The sequence below is a fragment of the Pinus tabuliformis genome, chromosome 1_2, assembly GCF_031772625.1.
Source record: "Pinus tabuliformis cultivar Carrire ecotype Pingquan chromosome 1_2, CPIR1, whole genome shotgun sequence".
Classification (NCBI taxonomy): domain Eukaryota; kingdom Viridiplantae; phylum Streptophyta; class Pinopsida; order Pinales; family Pinaceae; genus Pinus; species Pinus tabuliformis.
The window spans coordinates 1202679779-1202699226 of record NC_142298.1 but is presented as its reverse complement, the minus strand read 5'-3'; the positions used below and the strand labels follow the sequence as shown (position 1 = coordinate 1202699226).

Sequence of the window (19448 nt, the reverse complement as noted above, 5' to 3'; positions counted from 1 at the left end):
TCGTCATCAACATTTCTTCTTGGAGCTAGTTTTCTACTTGGAGTAGGATTTCTTCTATTGTAGCCTTGATTTTTCTCCTTGCCTTTGTTGGAACTAGGGGCATCACAATTTCTTTCTGCCTTCTTCACATCTCCTTTGCTTAAAGCATTTTCATTCTTGTTTGTGGGTTCACATACATACCCGAGTCCTGATTTATCATATGGAGGTCTGTGATAGCTGAGCATATCATCCAAGGCTTGAGAGCTATTCAAGATTTTGTTCATCCCTTCAACCCTTTTTCTAAGGAGGACAATCTCTTCTTCCAATCTTTCACACTCATCATTCTTCTTTGTAAGTTGTTCCTCAGTTTCTTCCTTGCTACGAGTAGTTTCAGCTGCTACTACTTTAAGAGAGATAATATCTGACTTCATTTTGGAGATTTCTTCATTCTTTGCTTGACTGCTCTCCATTCTCTTCTCAGCTTCTTGTGCCTGCTTCCTAGCTTATTGTAATTCAGCCTTAAAAGAGGAGACCTCTACCTTGTACTGTCCAATCTCTTCTACAAGTTTGTTCACTCTCTTGTGCCTTTGTTCAAGTTGATTTGACAAGATATCTTCCTGCTTCCTTGCTTTATTCAACTGATTTGTCATGGATATGACTTCTTCATGATGCTTCCTTTTGCATTGATCAAGTTCCTTCTTAAGCTTGGCGAGCTCTTCATCCCTTTCTTTTACTTGAAGCTTGATGAGGTCAACCTTCTCATTTTCAGCTTCTATGATGGGTTCATAATTTCCTTCTTGACTGATTTTCATGGTCAGTGCTCCCTTTGCATGAAGGTCATGAAGTCTGTCCCATATATCCTTTGCTGATGAATATTTTCCTATATTCTTCTTTAAAGAATCAGGGATCCCATCCAAGATTTTCTTTGCTGCTTTTGCATTGTGCTCCTTAGATTCTCTATCCATCTTGCTATCATCAATTACTGATTCCCAAATTTCAATTCCTTGAGACTGTAAGACCGTCCTCATTTTTATTTCCCACGTATCAAAATTTCCATTAAACCTTGAAGCCTCAAATAGAATGCTTTCAAGTTGATTCTCTTCTATTTTGGGAGTAGAGGGAGACACATTCTTAGCAGGATTGGTGACTTTCTTCTTTGACCTTGCCATTTGAGTGAGTATCTTAAAATAACTGATTGTTTCTTCAACAACAACACAGAAAATTAATCTGAAAAATACTTTGACAACGTTTTCACTTTGCTGGATAATTTGCTGCAGCAAGAAATCTTCTTTCATCTTCTTTGATGTCTTCAAAGAGCCTGGACAAGATCTGATACCATGTCGGGAATTTCTGGTTATTCCAAACAAAATACAGCAGAAAAAATCCTTTGTTTCCATTGTTGAGAATTTTCTGATAAATTCCGAAACAACAAAAATAATATGAACAGAGAGTAATACTCTGTTTCAATACAGTGAAAACAGAAAAAAAATCGCTTTGCTGTAACTGGTGTTGCAGCAACGCAGTTTTTTTCAGTTGTTGTAACTTGTGTTGCAGCAACGCTGTTCGTGGTGTTGCAGCAACGTAAATTTTTTACGTCAAGTATTTTTTGAGTTACGGTGTAACAAAAACGGTGATTTGACGTCAACCACTTTTGGTGTAACAGCAACGGGGATTTTAAGTCAACACTATTGACTTTTGGTGTAACAACAACGGGGATTTTTTTGATGTCAAGTATTTTTCGAGTTACGGTGTAATAGCAACAGGCAAAAAGAAACTTCTATTTATAAAAAATAAACTAAGTGAAAAAAAAACTAAGTCTTCCTCACATAGAGGGATTTCCACAACTCCTATTACAAAACATCTTCCTCTTAACAGAGGGATTTACCAATCTATGCTAAACGACATCTTCCTCTTTAACAGAGGGATTTACTAGTGTATGCTAAAAAACATCTTCCTCTTGATAGAAGGATTCACCAAACACTATGCTTAAAAAGCACCTTCCTCTTGGCAGAGAGATTCACCAAGGAACACTTATGTTCCACACAAATAACATTTACCTCTTAACAGAGGAATTCCAACATGCCTGCTTGAGAGGCACTTCAATATGTCCAAATTGACATTGTTGTGTCTGCTTGATATTTTACACTGTCGTGTGTAAAACTTTCAATACATTTATGCTGCTGCATATACATCTGTCTCAACATTGTTTGTCTCAGCAACTCTCTCTCTTAGCGCTGCTATCTCAGCACTATGTCTCAGTACTGCTGTTTCAGCATCTCTGTCTCAGCACTCTGTTTCAGCAACTCTATCTCAGCAACTCTATCTTAGTACTGTTGTTTCAGTGCTAATGTTTCTACCGTTTCTCACAGCAAACAATCTCAAAACAAAAAACATTCAAATCTGCACTGCTGTGCGTTTCACTATTCTGGAAATATTTTTCTTCACGCTGCTGCGTGCTTTCATCTGCTCTCTATATATTTCCCTTGTTTCTATTTCTATTTTTATTTCTGCTTCTATTCTTTCTTCATTATTGTGTCTGCATTTTATAATGCGGGAAAGGGTCATCACCGCTTTAACTTGTTGATGAAGTTTCTGCTGTACTCTACTGCTCATAATGAATAAAATCTGATCTTTCTGACATTCTGCTGTGCGTCTTGAGTCAGTTATGTGGAAACCCATAACTGATAAATGCTGTGTTGGCTCGAGGCTGGTTCTTTTCTATTTCAGCCATTCTTCTCATTAATACAGTTGTTGAAAAGTAATGGTGTAGCACTGGATCTGATCTTTCCTCCTTCGGGAACTCAAAAATAATTAAAGAGTGAAAAGATGGTAATGGCGGTGGCTTAAAAGATCAGGAATAAATGTGGGGCGCCAGATCAGGACAAATAAATAAAATAGCTGCTGCTGTTCAACTGTTCACTGTAGTTCTACCGCATATACGCAGACTCTTTTGTAAGTCCTCTATTGCGGCTCGCTGATGCGATATCGACGATCACTCACCGGCGATGTCCCGCATCGCTTCTGCTGCACAGGAGTTGGAATTAATATTCCAACATAGACTGGGTGTATTTCTTATCAGAAAAGCATGGAAAGCATGAAATAAAACCGCAGCAGCAACATTTCTTTGCGGACATGTTTGATAAATTTTTGACGAAGCTAGAACGTTGATGCGCAACTATGAAAGAGAGGAATGAAAAAATGACGCCAGTCACTAGCTCCAACTCGTCGCACACGGAGTCAAGAATGAAAATTTTGAACACAAGAATAAGGAGTTGTTTGGAAGCTTTTCCGGTAGGTTTTTCCAGTCAAATTTCTCTAAAATCCGGCAGCAATTTATTGAAATCTCAAGTTTGATAGGTAATTTCTGCACAATCAAAGCATCCTAGGAGTTTTTCAGGGTGCAGAATCCAAATATGCAGTTAAAGAACCATTTTAAATAATACAAATCAAAATTTAACTTCAATTTTTTCCACTGATTACGTCACCGGAATCTCAAAAAAACGCACTAAGGACCACTCCCAAGAATAATAAGAATAATATGTACAGTTTCACTGGAAACCATATCTTCAGGGATGTCAGTAGTAGATTAATTATTTCGAGCCTTATTTGCAAGGCTAGCAGCCTTTAACACTGACAAGCATACATAACATAACCAATGTATCTTCATGTCGTTTGCTGAGATGTGACGCGCTGACAGGACCAGTCTACCATGGGATGTCAGTAGTAGATTAATTATTTCAAGCCGTATTTACAAGGCTAGCAGCCTTTAACACTGACAAGCATACATAACATAACCATGATATCTTCATGTCGTTTGCTGAGATGTGGCGCGCTGACAGGAGACCAGCCTACCGGCGATTCCTATTTCCACCACAATATTTTAATTAATGCCCCTGACATGGGGGACGATAAAGAAATATAACGCGCCGGGTCATGACTGGAGGACCAAAAAAACAGGCGAGCGTTATATTTCTTTATCATCCCCCATTTCAGGGGGCATTAATTAAAATATTGTGGTGGAAATAGCAATTTCCCCAGCCTACCATGGTATGTCAGTAGTAGATTAACTATTTCAAGCCTTATTCTTATGGATTTACAATGCTAGTAGCCTTTAACACTGACAAGCATACAGAACATAAGCATGGTATCCTCATGTCGTTTGCTGAGATGTGACGCGCTAACAAGACCAGCCTACCATGTCATTCGCTGAGATGTGAAGGCGCTGACAGGACGAGCATACTCCGGGCGGTATGCATGCCATCAAACATCATGCATGGCATGAACATGTGCTATGTAGATTTCATTGAGGATTTGGCTATGGCGTCGTTGTCAAGTCACCGCATAATTCGTGCTTATTAGCTTCCAAATTTTGAATTGAATAATGACGCTCATTCAAATTCGAATTTTGAATTTCTAAACCCGTCCTACCCTATTTTGTTTTATTAGAAATTTGAAGCAAAAAGCGGAGGGGCTCTTACATTTGGGCTCACAAGTTTTGGCATTGAGCAAATACCGAGTGCTGCTCGAGCCTATTTATAGCTATCTAGGTTTGGGTGGGCGTCCGTCATTATCACTAAGCAACGCCTTGCTTCTAAACAAGGCAATGGAGTTATGCAGAGACATCACTGAGGCGGAAGAGGCCGGCTGCCCGAAGGGTTTGGGAAGTAGCAATGTGAGATAAAGATTTGGAAGTGTGGCCATCAAAACTCTCTCAGTTTCTGAGTAGAGAGCAAATTTGGTATTAAGCATTAGGATGCATTAGGTCTCCAATACTGTAGATTTATGTTCCGTAAATTGCAGAGTTGTTCCTACAACGAGGAGGTGTGCAAATGATCACCAAGGTTAAAATGATGTCGCATTCTCGCTTATGGCTGTGTTTCTTTTATGTGTAGACCTTAGCCTCATTAGCCTCTTTATCTTACATGTAATTTTGGGCAAACTACTTCCGTTCAAAACTTTTAATTATCACTATTATTATTTGGATTCTAATGATTAGCCTGCAATAGTTTGAATTAACTCTCTGGATTATGTTTTTGTAATCCTGAAGAATTAATGTTGTGGCTTGTTTCTATGTCACCCTTTATTTTTTGATGCGATTTTTTTAGCTACATTTGTAATTACTGGTCCAATTAAAATTTGAATTTATTGAATTAGGTATGCCCATGAGACGCATTTAGATTTTAATTCATCTAAAAGGAAGTACAATTAATAGACTCTCTCACCCATCCAAGTTGTATACATTTTTTATTGGTAGGATTGTGAAACTTTGCTTTGAATTTATCTGCAAACTTTCTCAGATTTCTTAGTGTAATGAGGTCATGATCTTTGTGCGCAGGGTGAGAGCATAATATTGATATTAGATTTGTTTGTGTATCAATTAAAAATATTTTATGAGAGATGGAAAGAATATAAAGTTCAAATCAAATTTGCAGATTATTAGTCTGACACCGTTCCAGAACAAAATTTCAAATGCTATGATTTCAATATCCTCTATTGTCTTACTTGCATATACAAAATTTCAAATGCTATGATTTCATTATCCTCTATTGTCTTACTTGCATATAGTACCATATATATGAGAACAAAATTTCAAATGCTATGCCATTTCATTATACTCTATTGTCTTACTTGCATATAGTACCATATATAATTACAGTGTCAGCCTTGGCTTTCTTTTCCGTCAGTGGGATTATTATATTTAACAGGCAACGCATTCTGAAAGCAATTAAATGAAATTCAAGAAGCTGGAAACTGAAATGCTTTTGATGTCGATGTATAGTTTTTTAAATTTGTTTAAACATTAAAATTTAAATTTAAATTTAAATTTAAAAGATAATCAAGGAATTAGGCGTGACAGATTGACTTGTAATTTCATCAAAAATGTAATGGAAATGTATATTTATTTGAATGTATATTTTTAAAGTTTAATTTAAATTTAACGATAATCAAGGAATTAGGCGTGACAGATTGACTTGTAATTTCATCCCAAATTTAAAGGAAATGTATTTTTTTTTTTTTTTTCCGAAGAAAAAGCGAACTTTTTATTAAGAGAATAAAAAGTTACATTGCATATGCTGAGCATTTCCGTAAGTAACTGCTTGCTAGACCAAGCATACAAACACAAAAAGGTCTCATGGGTCTAAACAGCTATGACCCATGAAAGACTCGTCTTTAAGAGACAGATCAAAAAGCAGTAATACAAACATTACATTTCAGCCTTTGGGCCTCCTCAACAGAGAGGAAAACAGCCCACAAAAAAATATATAGAACCGAGTTTTTATATAATAAAGTCTGAGTGACATAGTCTAAGAAAAAATATATAAGAGATAATAAACAGAAATCAAAAGCATCAGCTGAAGAGTTAAATATAAGGCGGCACATCTGATGAAACTATCTGTCCTTGACAATCTTCTACTATTTTCCACCCTCCCAGAACTTGCTGCAAACCTTCCTTAGAAAGCTTGTCCGCGTCATCATTGCTGTCCCTGTAGATATGGCATATGGAGAAAGAGTTAAAAGATGACTTTAATACCTGTATTTCTTGAAGCATGGGTTTCAATAATAGGTTTTTGCAAGAACTTTTTCCATTGACCCAGTTTATAACATTGAGGGAGTCTCCAAAGATCTGAATAGTGAAGGTGTTTCTTTGAATAAGCCAACATAGGAGCAGTCTTAAGGCTGATAATTCAGCGAAGTTATTTGTACCAGACCCCAAACCGACAGAAGCTTTGAGGGAGTGGTGAGCATTAATGTGAATGACGATTCCTGCACCTGCTGAGTTGTTTTGGGAAGCTCCATCAAAAAACGCCCAAGGAATACCATCTTTGATTTGGACAGTTTTGACATGGTTTTGAGGTCTTTTTTCTTCAGGTTCTGGGATGGAAGCGTAAATGGATACTACTTGAATGGCTGTGATGGAGGGCTGGGTACCCTTGTCTTGAAAAATTGATATGTTTCTAGCAAGCCAGACTCCCCAGCAAATGATGGGTGGGAGGTTCCTCAGGTTCCCTTCCGGATAATGCTGCCACCAGCTTGACCAGGCCTCGTCCAGATTCCCATTTCCCCATTGAAACTTTTTGTTCATCAGCTTTTCAACCTCCCTCCAGATTTTTACAGTTTCCGGGCATTGAAGGAACAAATGGGATATTGTTTCCTCTGCTTCTTTACAGAGGGAGCACCTCCCCGGGCCATACATGAATCTAGCCTGGAGGATGTCCCATGTAGGAACTTTTCTTCTAAGGAGACACCAGAGAAAGAGTCTAGCCTTAGCTGGGCATTTGAGCTTCCAAATATGTTTGGCCCACCACTCTAGATTCACCCACCCTTTCCTGGATTGGATGAACTTGTATCCTTCTTTTGGGGAATAGTCGCCTATTTCTCCGTGGGCCCAGATCAGGTTGTCTGGAGAGTCTGATATTCTAACATTAGAACGAACAAGTTCTTGAGTGAAGGAAGACCATTCATTCCACCACCTCTGATCGAGCTGCAGATCCTCACCATCTTTCCATGCCTGGCACCAAATGCTCGACTGTCCCACCTTTTCCACCTGATCTAGAGTGAGAATGTTTTTATCTTCTAAGTGTCTAATTAGATCAGGTGAAAGGGCGTAGTTTTCATTGCAGCCGATCCACGGGTCTTTCCCAATCTTCAGATTTCTGCCATTCCCAATCTTCCATGCCAAACCTTGTTCAATAACCTTGAACGAAATTACTGTAGCCTTCCATATCACAGATGCATTCTGCAAGTTCTTGACAGGGTTCCTTATCCAGTCCTCCAAAGGCATCGGGTCTATATATTTCCTTCTTATCACTTTGGTCCATAGATTTTCCATCTTTATCAACCTCCAGCCCGACTTTGCTGCCAAAGAAAGACTGAAATCTGGAAGATTTTTAATCCCCCAGCCTCCCCATTCTTTGGACCTTGCCACTTTGTCCCAACCCACCCATGGGAGCACTTGGTTTTCCTTGGAGCCGTCCCATAGAAATCTACTGCAAAGTCTTCTAATCTTTTCCATAATCCCTTTGGGGACCCAAGTTAGAGCAGCCCAATACACTGGAATATCCAAAAGAACAGACTTGATAAGTGTCAAACGGCCTGCTCTCGAGAGCCATTTGAAACTCCAATGAGAGATTCTGGATTCTATTTTTGCAATCAGCCAGTTCCAGTCCTCCTTCTTATATGCATTTGGCTTTAGCCAGAAACCCAAGTATTTGAAAGGGAGATCCAGGGAACTTGGCTGGAAAGGTAGGACCGATTGAAGCCTTCCTCTCTCCTGAACTGCCAGGCCTGTCATTATCAGCTGGGATTTTCTATGATTTATCTGCATGCCTGTTGCTTTCAGAAACAGATCTAAAATAGAATTTAGTTCCTTTATTTCAGAGAGCTCAGTATTTGTGAAGATCAATATATCATCAACAAAAAGGAGATGAGAGATAAAAAGATTTGTGGCTACCTCAATACCTTTTACCTTCCCCTCTCTTCTGGCCTTGTGGATCAACTGGCTGAGACCTTCCGCAACTAGTAGAAAGAGCAGGGGGGACAAAGGGCACCCCTGCCTCAGACCCCTTTGCCCTTTGAAGAAAGGGGTGGCTGCTCCATTGATGAGAATTGCATAGCTTACATTTGAAATACAGCCCATTATCCAACTGATAAAAGCAGGTTTGAAGCCAAGGTGAGTTAGCAGCAGCCTGAGATATAACCAATTTATCCTGTCATATGCTTTTGATAAATCGATTTTTATAACAGCTCCCTTCTTATTCTTCTGCTTCACACTGTGCATGACCTCCTGAGCTACTCCAATGGCTTCATGTATTTGTCTTCCCGATAAGAACCCAAACTGTTCCAGTGATATATGTCTTGACAATATTGGTTTGATTCTGTTTGCTATCACTTTTGCTATGATTTTGTAGATACTATTACATAGCGAGATTGGCCTGAAGTCTTCAAAACTTTCCGGGACTTCCTTTTTTGGGATAAGGGCTATAAACGTGGCGTTAAAAGGACTAATGATTTCACCTTTTTTCCTGGCCTCCTCCACCACTTCTGTAATTTCTGTTCCTATAATTTCAAAAAAGTGGAGGAACAGCTCTATGGACCAACCATCTGGTCCAGGGCTTTTCTCTTTTTCCATGGACTTGATTGTAGCTTCCACTTCCTCCTTGGTAACCTCACAGATAAGGTCCTCTGCTTCATCCTCCTCCAAGAATCTTGGGAAGAATTGTGCTGTCCTTATTACCTCCGCAATAGTAGTTGCTCCTGGATCTGCAAAGAGATTTTGGAAGTGTCTCTGGCCTAAATCTGACAAAGCTCGAAAAGTCTGCACTTCCCTACCTTCTTCATCTTTTAGGCCCCATATAGTATTTGCCGATTTCCTCCCTTTGGCATAATTATGAAAAAACCTGGTATTTTCATCTCCAGCTTTAAGCCAGATTGCCCTACTCTTTAAGCGCCATTCTTCTTCTTTATCCAGGAGGAGCTTAGTTTTAAGTTTCTCAAGATGGAGAATTTTTTCCTTTGAATCCTGCGATAGATAGCCCTCCTCCTCTATACTTTCCAGCTTTTTAAGATCCTCATTGATCTTTGTGAGTTCCTCTTTCTGAGCTTCCTTCCTATCCTTTGCCCAGCTTATAGTAGCTTTCTTCAGTCTTTTGAGGTTTTCCATAAACCAGAAACCTTTATCCTCTGGTGCATTGGCTTCCGGGTGCTTCCATGTTTGCTTGAAGAGGTTTGAAAAAGACTCCTCTTGAAGCCAAGAAGAATTAAACTTGAAAGGAGCAGGGGGCTTGGGGGGAGGGGAGGAGAGTTCTAAGAATATAGGAAAATGATCAGATAGCCCTCCTTCTTCAATCCATTGTCTAAACATAGGGATTTTGACAGCCAGCTCCTCATTTATGAGAAACCGGTCAAGCCTTTTTGCCACTCTAGCCTCCCCAGTTCTCCTGTTCCTCCAAGTAGGCTTTAATTTGAGTAAATTTATGTCTAGGAGGTTATTGACAGAGAACATATTTAAGAAGAAGTCTGTCAGGGGGTCTTCTCTGGCTGAGGGACCCCAAGCCTCCGCTCTCCCTATAGAGAAATTTAAATCCCCTCCCAGCACCAAATTTTTGTCCTTTAAAAAGGATTTTGACATCAGATCATTCCAGAAAGATACCCTATCCTGGCAGGGCCCATACACATTGCAAATGGAAAGAGGAAAGGAGAGTTCTGTGGACTGAATTTCCATTCCCATGGCCTGTTTCATCCCCCACAAATTACTGACCTTTATCCTTCCTTCCTTGTAGCCAATGGCCAACCCTCCAGAGTGGCCTTCTGAATCTCGTGCTATGAATCTCCATCCAGGCATCAAAGCATTTAAGGCAGCTTCCACCTCTATCCCTCTACTGAGAGTCTCTTGGAGAAAAAGGATATCAGTTTTAGAGTTAAGAAACATCTCCCGTAGAACCAGTTTTTTAGGCTTACTGGCTAAACCCCTACAATTCCAAGAAGACAAGATCATTTGATAACCTCTTCTGGGGGTTGCACTGCTCTAAGTGCCCCTGGGATAGATTGTTGTTTCCCATCTGCTACATCAAATTTTGCTTTAATCTGTGCCATGGAAAAATTGGATTTCCTACCTCTTTTTTCCTGGATTGACTTTGGGAGGGAAGAGGGCCAATACCTCCTACAGAGACGGGGATAATGGGCTTTTGATCGAGGGAACGAAGATTATAAGGGCAGGAGGGGGGGGGGGGAGCCGAAGGCCCAGGTTCAAAGGAAACACCTTCACAGTTCAGATCAAGGGAGGGTAGGGTGGCCGAGATATCTTCTACACCAAATCCTTCTTTAATTTCTTTATGATTTGAAGTATTATCCTTTATATTTAAAGAAATAAATTTTTGCGAAGGGGAAAGATCCATACAAACATCCATGGGTTCTGCATTATGAACTGGAGGAATATATGGATCAGAACACATACCCATTACTTCTTCAGAAGGTTGTGGTGGCCGTTCAGATGGCTGTTCTATTGCGGAGTCTTTCTCCAGATCGATTTCCTTTTCCAGCGGGGTGGCCTGATTATCCAGATGGTCTTGTTCCGTCGGCAGCACTTCCATTTGGGCTTTTATCTCCTTATCAGCATCATTCATCTCCGAAGAGAGGTTCTGACCTTGAAAGTGTTGGAAAGGACTATAAACGTTCTCCCACTGTGCCGACTCCTTTTGATATATCCACCTTCGCCTTCCAAGGGGGCATTCCTTTGCCAGATGCCCGTATTCGTGACACCTATGGAATCTAAAGGGCAGGTATTCGTAATCCAATAACTGCTCAAAAACCATATCCTTATATTGCAGGTTAATTTTCTTTGCAAGACCTTTGCCGGGGTTTAAACTAACAAGAATTCGAGCCATGGCTTGGTCCCGAGTTTGTTGGAAGGTCATGTCAGCTTCTAGAAAGGTTCCCAGTCTATCCCCTATGGCTTTGAACACCGCTTCCGTCCATAGAAAATAGGGCAGGCCCGGAGCCCTAACCCAGACAGGGTAGACATCAGTTTTCTCTCGTCTTGCATCAAACAGCGGTGTCCATTTCTTCAATAGGATTGGGATGTTCCCAATCACCCAATTTCTAGCAATAACCCAATCGGCCGCATATTTGCTCTCAAAACTGAATAGAAACCATCCTTTTGCCAGGGTTGAGGCTTTGAAAACTCTTTTTTCTCCTACCATCCAGTTCTTTTCTCCCCATTCTTGCAGAAAGCTAGAAGTGAATTTCTTCCCTCTAGCTCTTCCCACCACTGTGCAGTCCGCCACCTCCAGAGATTCTTCAATACTCACCTCCATTCCTAATACCAAGTTACCTTCCAGCTCCTGTTCACCAATAGGTCTATTTTTCTTGCGCTTTTTGCCTCTTTTCCTCCCACCAATATCCTCTGCCCGAGCCTCTCTATCTGCTTCGACCCTTTGTGAACTAGGGTTTGAAGGATTTGGTGCATGAGAGAGAAGAGGATCCTCAGTCTCTCGGAAAGAAATTTCAGTAGGGGGAAGGGTTACCTGAAAACTCGGGATCTCTGCATGAGTTCCCTCTTGTGAATCTGAGAAAGCTGCTATCGCTTTATCCGGCCATCCACCATACCCTTTTGGGGCACCCAGTTCTTTCCCGATAGAAGCCCTTGTTATAGCCGATACTCTACCGGTCTTTTTCTCACCCGACCGCTCTGCACTTGTGATGAAGTTTACAATGTCTTCTAGGCCCCCGGATAGCACTGGCTCTTCGAAGGGCATATTTCCTTTGCTACCATGGCTCGAATGGCGGATGCTTGCATGTAGAGGTCCTTCACGAGGGCTGGATGGTCGTTGTGCACCAAGAAACCCTTGCTGTAGAAACTCGTTCTCGTCAAATCCTTTGGTCAGTTGAATGAACGATTGATGAATCCTATGCGATTCTGGCGAGAGGGCACCAGTTCTGCATGACCCAGACTCTCCAAAGTACCTTTCGATGTTTTTAGCTGTCGGGTCTTTGCCCCAAACAGACAAAATGTCTTCCATTACCGGGTCCAAATCCACGAGCTCCTTGGAATTTACCATAGTTACAAAGCGATTACAGGGAAAAAACAGAAATGGGTTTCCGCCAGCGCTAAGGTCAAAAGGGTTTTAACCCTTGTTCCCAGCTGTCCGCCCGATCCAATGAGGTGTTACCTACAGCTGCCCGTTCCGCCTTGACTGTCTACTGCAAACGCCTGTGCAAATAGTTCCCTTCCTCCGGTCGTCGTGCCCAACGGTGGCCCATACCCTGATCAGTCAGGCCCCGGCTCTAACCAGACCCGCGATCGAAACCTCCGCCTTCCCTTCATCGCTCCTCCTTCAGGACACATTTACAGCGAACCAAAGGAAATGTATTTTTATTTTAATGTATATTTTTTTTAATGGGGTGACAATATTGGGTAAGATTGTAAATTCTTTAAATGTATTATTTTCGTGGTTTGAAAATATTTTTAAATGTATAAATAAATTTGAGTTTTAGACAGCGAAATTGTACATTCATATTTTACAAAAAGTATAATTTAAATTTACAATTGCAATAAATATTTATTATAATTTGAATAAATATATAAAATAAAATAAAAATGACATAATTAAATAACTTTATTATTCTTTCCAAAAACTATTCTACCATTACCATTAAAGTGTGATGGCCAAGGCCTTTATTTTGTTGAAACAGGATTTGTCAATACCATCTCTACCCAAAACAATGCATAGTTACATACGTTTTCACTTTCTTTAGTTATATTTCAAATAATTTTATTTAATATATTTAATTATAATAATAATAAATCATATATATATAATTTCAAAATAATTTCTAATAACACTCGTGTCGCTATTATTGCCATATAATTAACCAAAAATTATTCTTAATTAAATTATCATTGACCAAAAAATATCCCTAATAAAATTATATTATTATAAAACTATGGTATAAGATGCCAAGGTTGAATATGTAGAAAATTTTGAAACAATCCCCGTGTGTGTGTGTATATATATATATATATATTCTTGTATGTACTTAAATTCTATCAATGAACAAGAGATTTTGTTGAGTGATCGTTTTACTTTTTTTTTCTTTCGTACTATATTTATTTTACACATTTTTGCAATTTTTTTTCTGAAGAGTTTATTTGCTTCTTGTAATTTCTAGTTTTTATGGAATGCGTACAAATATAGTTTGTTGCAATCTAAACATGGAAAACCAACGATTTATTAAGATGATTAAAGATAGTTCTACAACTAATTTGAGTATGTTGTAAAACTACGAAATGTAAAAAGGTAAATTAGTTTTGGGTTGTCCCAAGATAATGCTACCCAATCAAAGTAATTAAAAGAAAATAATATATTACAAGTCCAATCTATATGGGGAGGGGATTTAACCTCCATTTCAACTTCAAAGTAAACCCTAACTCAATTATTTTAAAATAAGAAATATGAACAAAAAAATATGAATTAGTTCCAAATGCAATTTTATGATTTCAAAGTAAAAAATAGATGAATGACATTGTAGAAAAGGAGAATTGCCTAACCTATCAACTATGCTCCTTCTTATTGATCTATAAATGAATGATTTATAGCCCATTTGCTACACCAACATGGATACTTTATAGAATTTAATTTATGAACTATGTTTTCGTACCCCACACAACTACCTGACTAGCCCACTATTCTCTAATGTAACCTACACATAACTACTAGTTAGAAACCCAATGGAAACAAGTAACACAATTAGCAATCATTTTTTTCCTCAAAACCCTAAAGAAGGTAATCCCATGTGAAATCATGTATTTTAGATCTAACCCAAAGAGGTTTCAATATAATAAAGAATCTATAAATTCTTATCCATGTCCAATAGCTTTATGATTATTCACTGAATTCCTTTAACAACTAAATTGTCAAATTGGTGTGTGAGATCCCCTTGTTTGTGGAAAAATGGATTTGACTAATAAAATCTACATAGGTGTACATACTCTCTAACTACTTTAAAATTAAACCTTTAATCTCTCGAAGGAAACACATGTTATAATAGTTATGTCCACAACAATTATATATATATATATATATATATATATATATATATATATATATATATATATATATATATATATATATATATATATATATATATATATATATATATATATATATATATTAACATTGTTATTTTTTTGCAAGCCTCACGATTCCTTTCTATTCATTTCAAAAAATAGGCAGGTTTTACATCCATGTTCAACTCGGTCAAGTGGCCTCAACCTACCCACTTAGAACCAAGTTTGTTGGCCACCTTACGCGTTATATGCCATCCAAAAACGAAAGATTTTGACACTATCTAACAAGAATATATGTACCTGATTATCTTTAATTATCCTAATGAATATATATCTTTAATAATGTATCAAAGTCTACAATTTAGTCATTCATACATATCAAAATTTTGAAAACCAAACTATGCAAATCACACTGCTACTCATCAAAAAAGTTAATAGGTGCTAGATCTTTTGCACTGGACCCTGGAAGCTCAGTTTGGGGAAGGCATTGAATATGATTCTATATGCGATTGAGGTGGGGTTTTGTTGTTGAATCTGTGATCGAATAAGTTGAAACTCCTTATGGATTTCCTAAAATTCATTATTTGTCTTCGATGTTCCAACAAAAGAGGTTGCCAAGGCTTTAGCCACAATGCTTTTCATCACCCAATAAAGATAAATTGTCTATTAAAATCGAGTGTACCAGCCTCTGGAATAGCGAGGGTCTGGGATAAAATCTCCCCATTCTTCCATATCTAATTCAGTATTTTCAGTCTGTTGGTTTAAGTTGGACTCCCATCCTGAAATTAATTGTCGAATCTGAGGATGAGTTTTTCATGGTAAGCTTGTGTTGCTTCACGAATTAGGCGTGAGGTATTTATGCGACCCCATCCCCTTGCTAGGCATGGTTGGGATTGGCATCTGCCACGCCCCTACCCTCTATTTTCTTACTAATGCAATATACAGATAGCAGGGGTTTTTAGTTGTTTCTTCATGATTTCAAGATCATTTAATTATTTCCGCTTATGAGTAGAGTAGATTCAAGTCTATTTTTTAGTGAATTACAATTAGCAGTTTGAATCTATAAGGAATTTCTACATGGTATAAGAGAAGAAATCACTCTAGAAGAGGAGAATATGAATTTGTCTTTTGCAGGCGAAATGAAATTTGCATTATCATTCTTTAAAGCAAGTAGGATGTCGTTCTATGGATTGAGACTTGAATATTCCCTTGAGGGTAGTTCAAACGATATTTCCCCGAAGGACATGATAGAGGCACTATTAGAAGACAATGGTCTTAAGGAATTCATAGACAAATATATTCCTAAGCCTCCATCAATTGATGCCCAAGATCTGCCATAGTGGAGAAAATGTGTTGCAAAGGCGAGAATGATTATCCTAGAAGGAGTTCAAGATTATATTGTCTCGAACCTCCACGATAAGGAAACTCCATATGCAATGTGGAAGGCCTTGACAAACCTGTTTCAAAACAATAATGACCACAAGAAGTTGGCATTGAAGGACAAGCTCAGGAAAATCAGGATGTAGAAGGGCAGAAAAATACCAAATTACTTGACCAAGTTCACCCAATGTTAAGATGAGCTTGGAAGTGTTGGTATTATAGTGGTTGAAGATGATATGGTCAGCCTAGCAGTTCTAGGAATTCCTAAGAGCTGACACAACTACCAGGATTCAGTAAATGGGAGGGAGAAGCTACCAGAGTGGGAACGTTTATGGTTTGACTTGGTGTAAGAAGAGATTCAGTGGAACACCACATATGGATCCTGATCCAAGCATGATGATGAGTAGAAGTGTGCCTTAACTGGAAAGGAAAAGAAAGGGAAAGGGAAGTCATCCCATTCCAAATCAGATTCCAGTCAGGAAAGAAAGAAGAAGGACTTGTCAAAGATTAAATGTTTTCACTGTCATGAGCTGGTACATTATTCCATGAAGTGTTCACACAATAAGTTCAGCAAGAATCCCTCAGGAGGAGCAGCAAGTGAATCTCTTTCTTCACAATTCGAGTTGGATTTCACCCTCATCACTTGCATGGTGACATTGGTGATGGGTAGTGTGTGGTATCTGGATAGTGGAGCCTCATTCCATATGACCATAAACAAAGAATTCTTCAGTGACTTGGAGGAGAAGGACCTCCAAATGCACATCGAAATGGGAGATGATGGAAGTTATAGCATGATCGACATTGGTACTGTTACTTTTTAGAGGGAGTCTAGTTCTCCTCTAACATTAAAAGATGTCATGTATGTTTCAGGTCTGAAGAATAATTTGGTTTCAGTTGATATGTTGGAGGAACATGGCTACGATGTGATATTTAGAAAAGGAAAGACTTTCATTCGTCACATAGCCTTAGGGAAAGTTACGAGGATCAGGGTCCAGGTGAAGCACCTATATAAATTGGTTGTATAATATTGTGCTACTTTGAGCACAAAAACAGAGAAGGTTCAAAGCCAAGACATTGGTGAGTTGTGGCATAGAAGATTGGGCCATTTACACCATGGAGCTTTGAAGATCATGCAACATATTTCTATAGGACTTCCTAAGGGTGCACTAGAGTAGCGAGATACATGCAAAGGGTGTACATTGGGAAAGTACACCAAATCCAACTTTCATGATAAGGACAATCAAGTGCAAGCGATCCTTGAAAGAGTTCACTCAGATGTGTGTGGACCATTATCCACAGCCTCCATGACCAATCACAGGTATTATGTAATATTTGTAGATGATTTCTCATGTAAGTGCTGGATTTTATTCATGAAGAAGAAAGATCAAATGTTCTCTAAATTTTGTGAATTTAAAGCACTTATTGAGAAAGTCATTGGAATGAAAGTGAAGGTTCTTAGAAGCAATAACAGTGGAGAATATGTGTCGAATGAATTCAAGAACTTCTATTCATCAGAAGGAATTCAATGAGAGTTAATAGTACCCCATAACCCAGAACAGAATGGGGTTGTTGAAAGGAAGAACGAAAGTATTGTGGGAGCTACATGAGAAATGTTACATGATCGGGGCCTATTGTTGCACTTGTGGATTGAAGCATTCAAGACAGATGTATATTTGCAGAACAAAAGTCCCCATCAAATTCTCTGGATGAGTACACTAGAAGAAGATTTTTTAGGTAAGAAACCAGATGTGGCACACTTTAGGATCTTTGGTTCATCAATTTACTATCATGTTACCAAGGATGCAAGGAAAAAGCTAGAACCAATAGTTGAGTTGGGCATATTTGTGGGGTACACTGATACACCTCACAACTATCGGGTGTACCTGTCATCTCACAGGATGACAGTGGTTCGTAGAGATGTGAAGTTCAATGAAGAGAAGGCCATGAGATGTTCCATTAAGAGGGAGATTCAGTTAAATGAAGATGAGGAGATTTTAGCTCCAAAGGAAAAACCTCAGGATGATGTGGAATAACCACATGTAGAGAAGCAGAGAGTGGAAGAACCCACTCATGCATAGACTTTTAGAGATGGAAGGAAGCCCACCAGAGAGGCTGACATATTAATGCATGATGCTAGAGATAATGTGGAAGCACCCACATCATAATGCAGGCAGAGGAGGTCACCAGACCAGTACACTGGCTACATGGCTATGATGAGCGAGAGTATAAAGATTGAGCCATACTCATTCGAGGAATAAATTCAAAAGCCAATATGGGTTGATGGCACGGTAGAGAAGTATGAATCCATTATTAGAAACAATGTTTGGGAAGTGGTCCCAAGACCAACAGACATGTTAGCATTGAGTTCCATATGGATTTACAAGGTAAAGCAAGCAGTAGATGGGAGTGTGGAAAAACAAAAGGCCAAATTTGTGGCCAGAGGGTTCTCTCAGGTGGAGGGAATTGATGACGAGGATGCCTTTTCTCCAATAGTAAGGTACTCTTCAATTAGATATATTCTAGCACTTTCAGCACAGATGGGATAGAAGATACATTAGATGGATGTGAAGACAACATTCCTGATCAATGGTGTAATTGAGGAAGAGGTGTACATTGGGTAGCCAAAGGATTTGAAACCTTAAAAAAAAGTCACATGTGTTCATACTCAAGTGTGTAGGATGGATTGAAACAAGCACCTCATGCTTGGTACACCAGGATCAACAATTATTTCACCAGGCTGGGCTTCACCAAAAGTAAAGAAGATGAAAACCCTTACCATATTATGGTTGAAGGTAAATTGTTGATTATATTATAATATGTCGATGATTTAATTCTAAAAAGTGATGAAAAGCTAGAAAAATCTTGCAAACAAGATCTTGCAAGAGAATTTGAGATGAAGGACCTAGATCTCATTCATTATTTCCTTGGTATGGAAGTATGGAAAGGAGATGAAATTTTTGTCTCTCAGGGAAAGTATGCCAATGAGATACTAAAGAAGTTCCACATGGAGAGAAGAAAACCCATGGAGACTCCTCTAGAAAGAAATTGGAGGAAGGAAGATGATACTTCAGATGATGTCGTGGAGGCTACTATTTACAGACATCTTGTGGGTTCACTTATGTATTTGGTGAAAAAACAACCATATATATGTTTTTTAATTAACAAACTTAGTCAAGCAATGGTTAATACAACCAAAATATATCAGAAGGTAGATAAACATGTGTTGAGATACCTAAGAGGAACCACTCTGTTTGGTCTTTGATATGGATGGACAAAGGGAGTGAAGCTTCAAGGCTTCACAGATGTAGATTGGCGAGGGAGTCCATCAAACAGGATGAACACATCAAGGGAAACCTTCTCTATTATGTGAGCAACAGTTTCTTGGTACAACAAGAAGAAAAGATCAGTTGCACTCAGTTCAGCAGAAGCATAGCACATCATTGCTAGTCAAGCAACTTGTGAGGCTATCTCGATGAGGAATATCCTTGTTGGGTTATTTGGTGAGTAGATGGATCCTATAGTT

The 19448-nt window shown here is 38.8% G+C and overlaps 1 protein-coding gene across 1 annotated transcript; it reads right to left on the bottom strand.

Moving 5' to 3' along the window:
• Positions 1 to 6340: 6340 nt before the first annotated feature.
• On the bottom strand, positions 6341 to 12536 carry LOC149210572 (uncharacterized). The gene is made up of 2 exons (XM_089399006.1): positions 10637 to 12536; positions 6341 to 10368 (listed from the first exon to the last, which is right to left on the bottom strand). Exons 1-2 carry the CDS (start codon positions 12534 to 12536, stop codon positions 6341 to 6343), a joined length of 5928 nt encoding a protein of 1975 aa, XP_089255132.1.
• Between the last annotated feature and the right edge of the window lie 6912 nt (positions 12537 to 19448).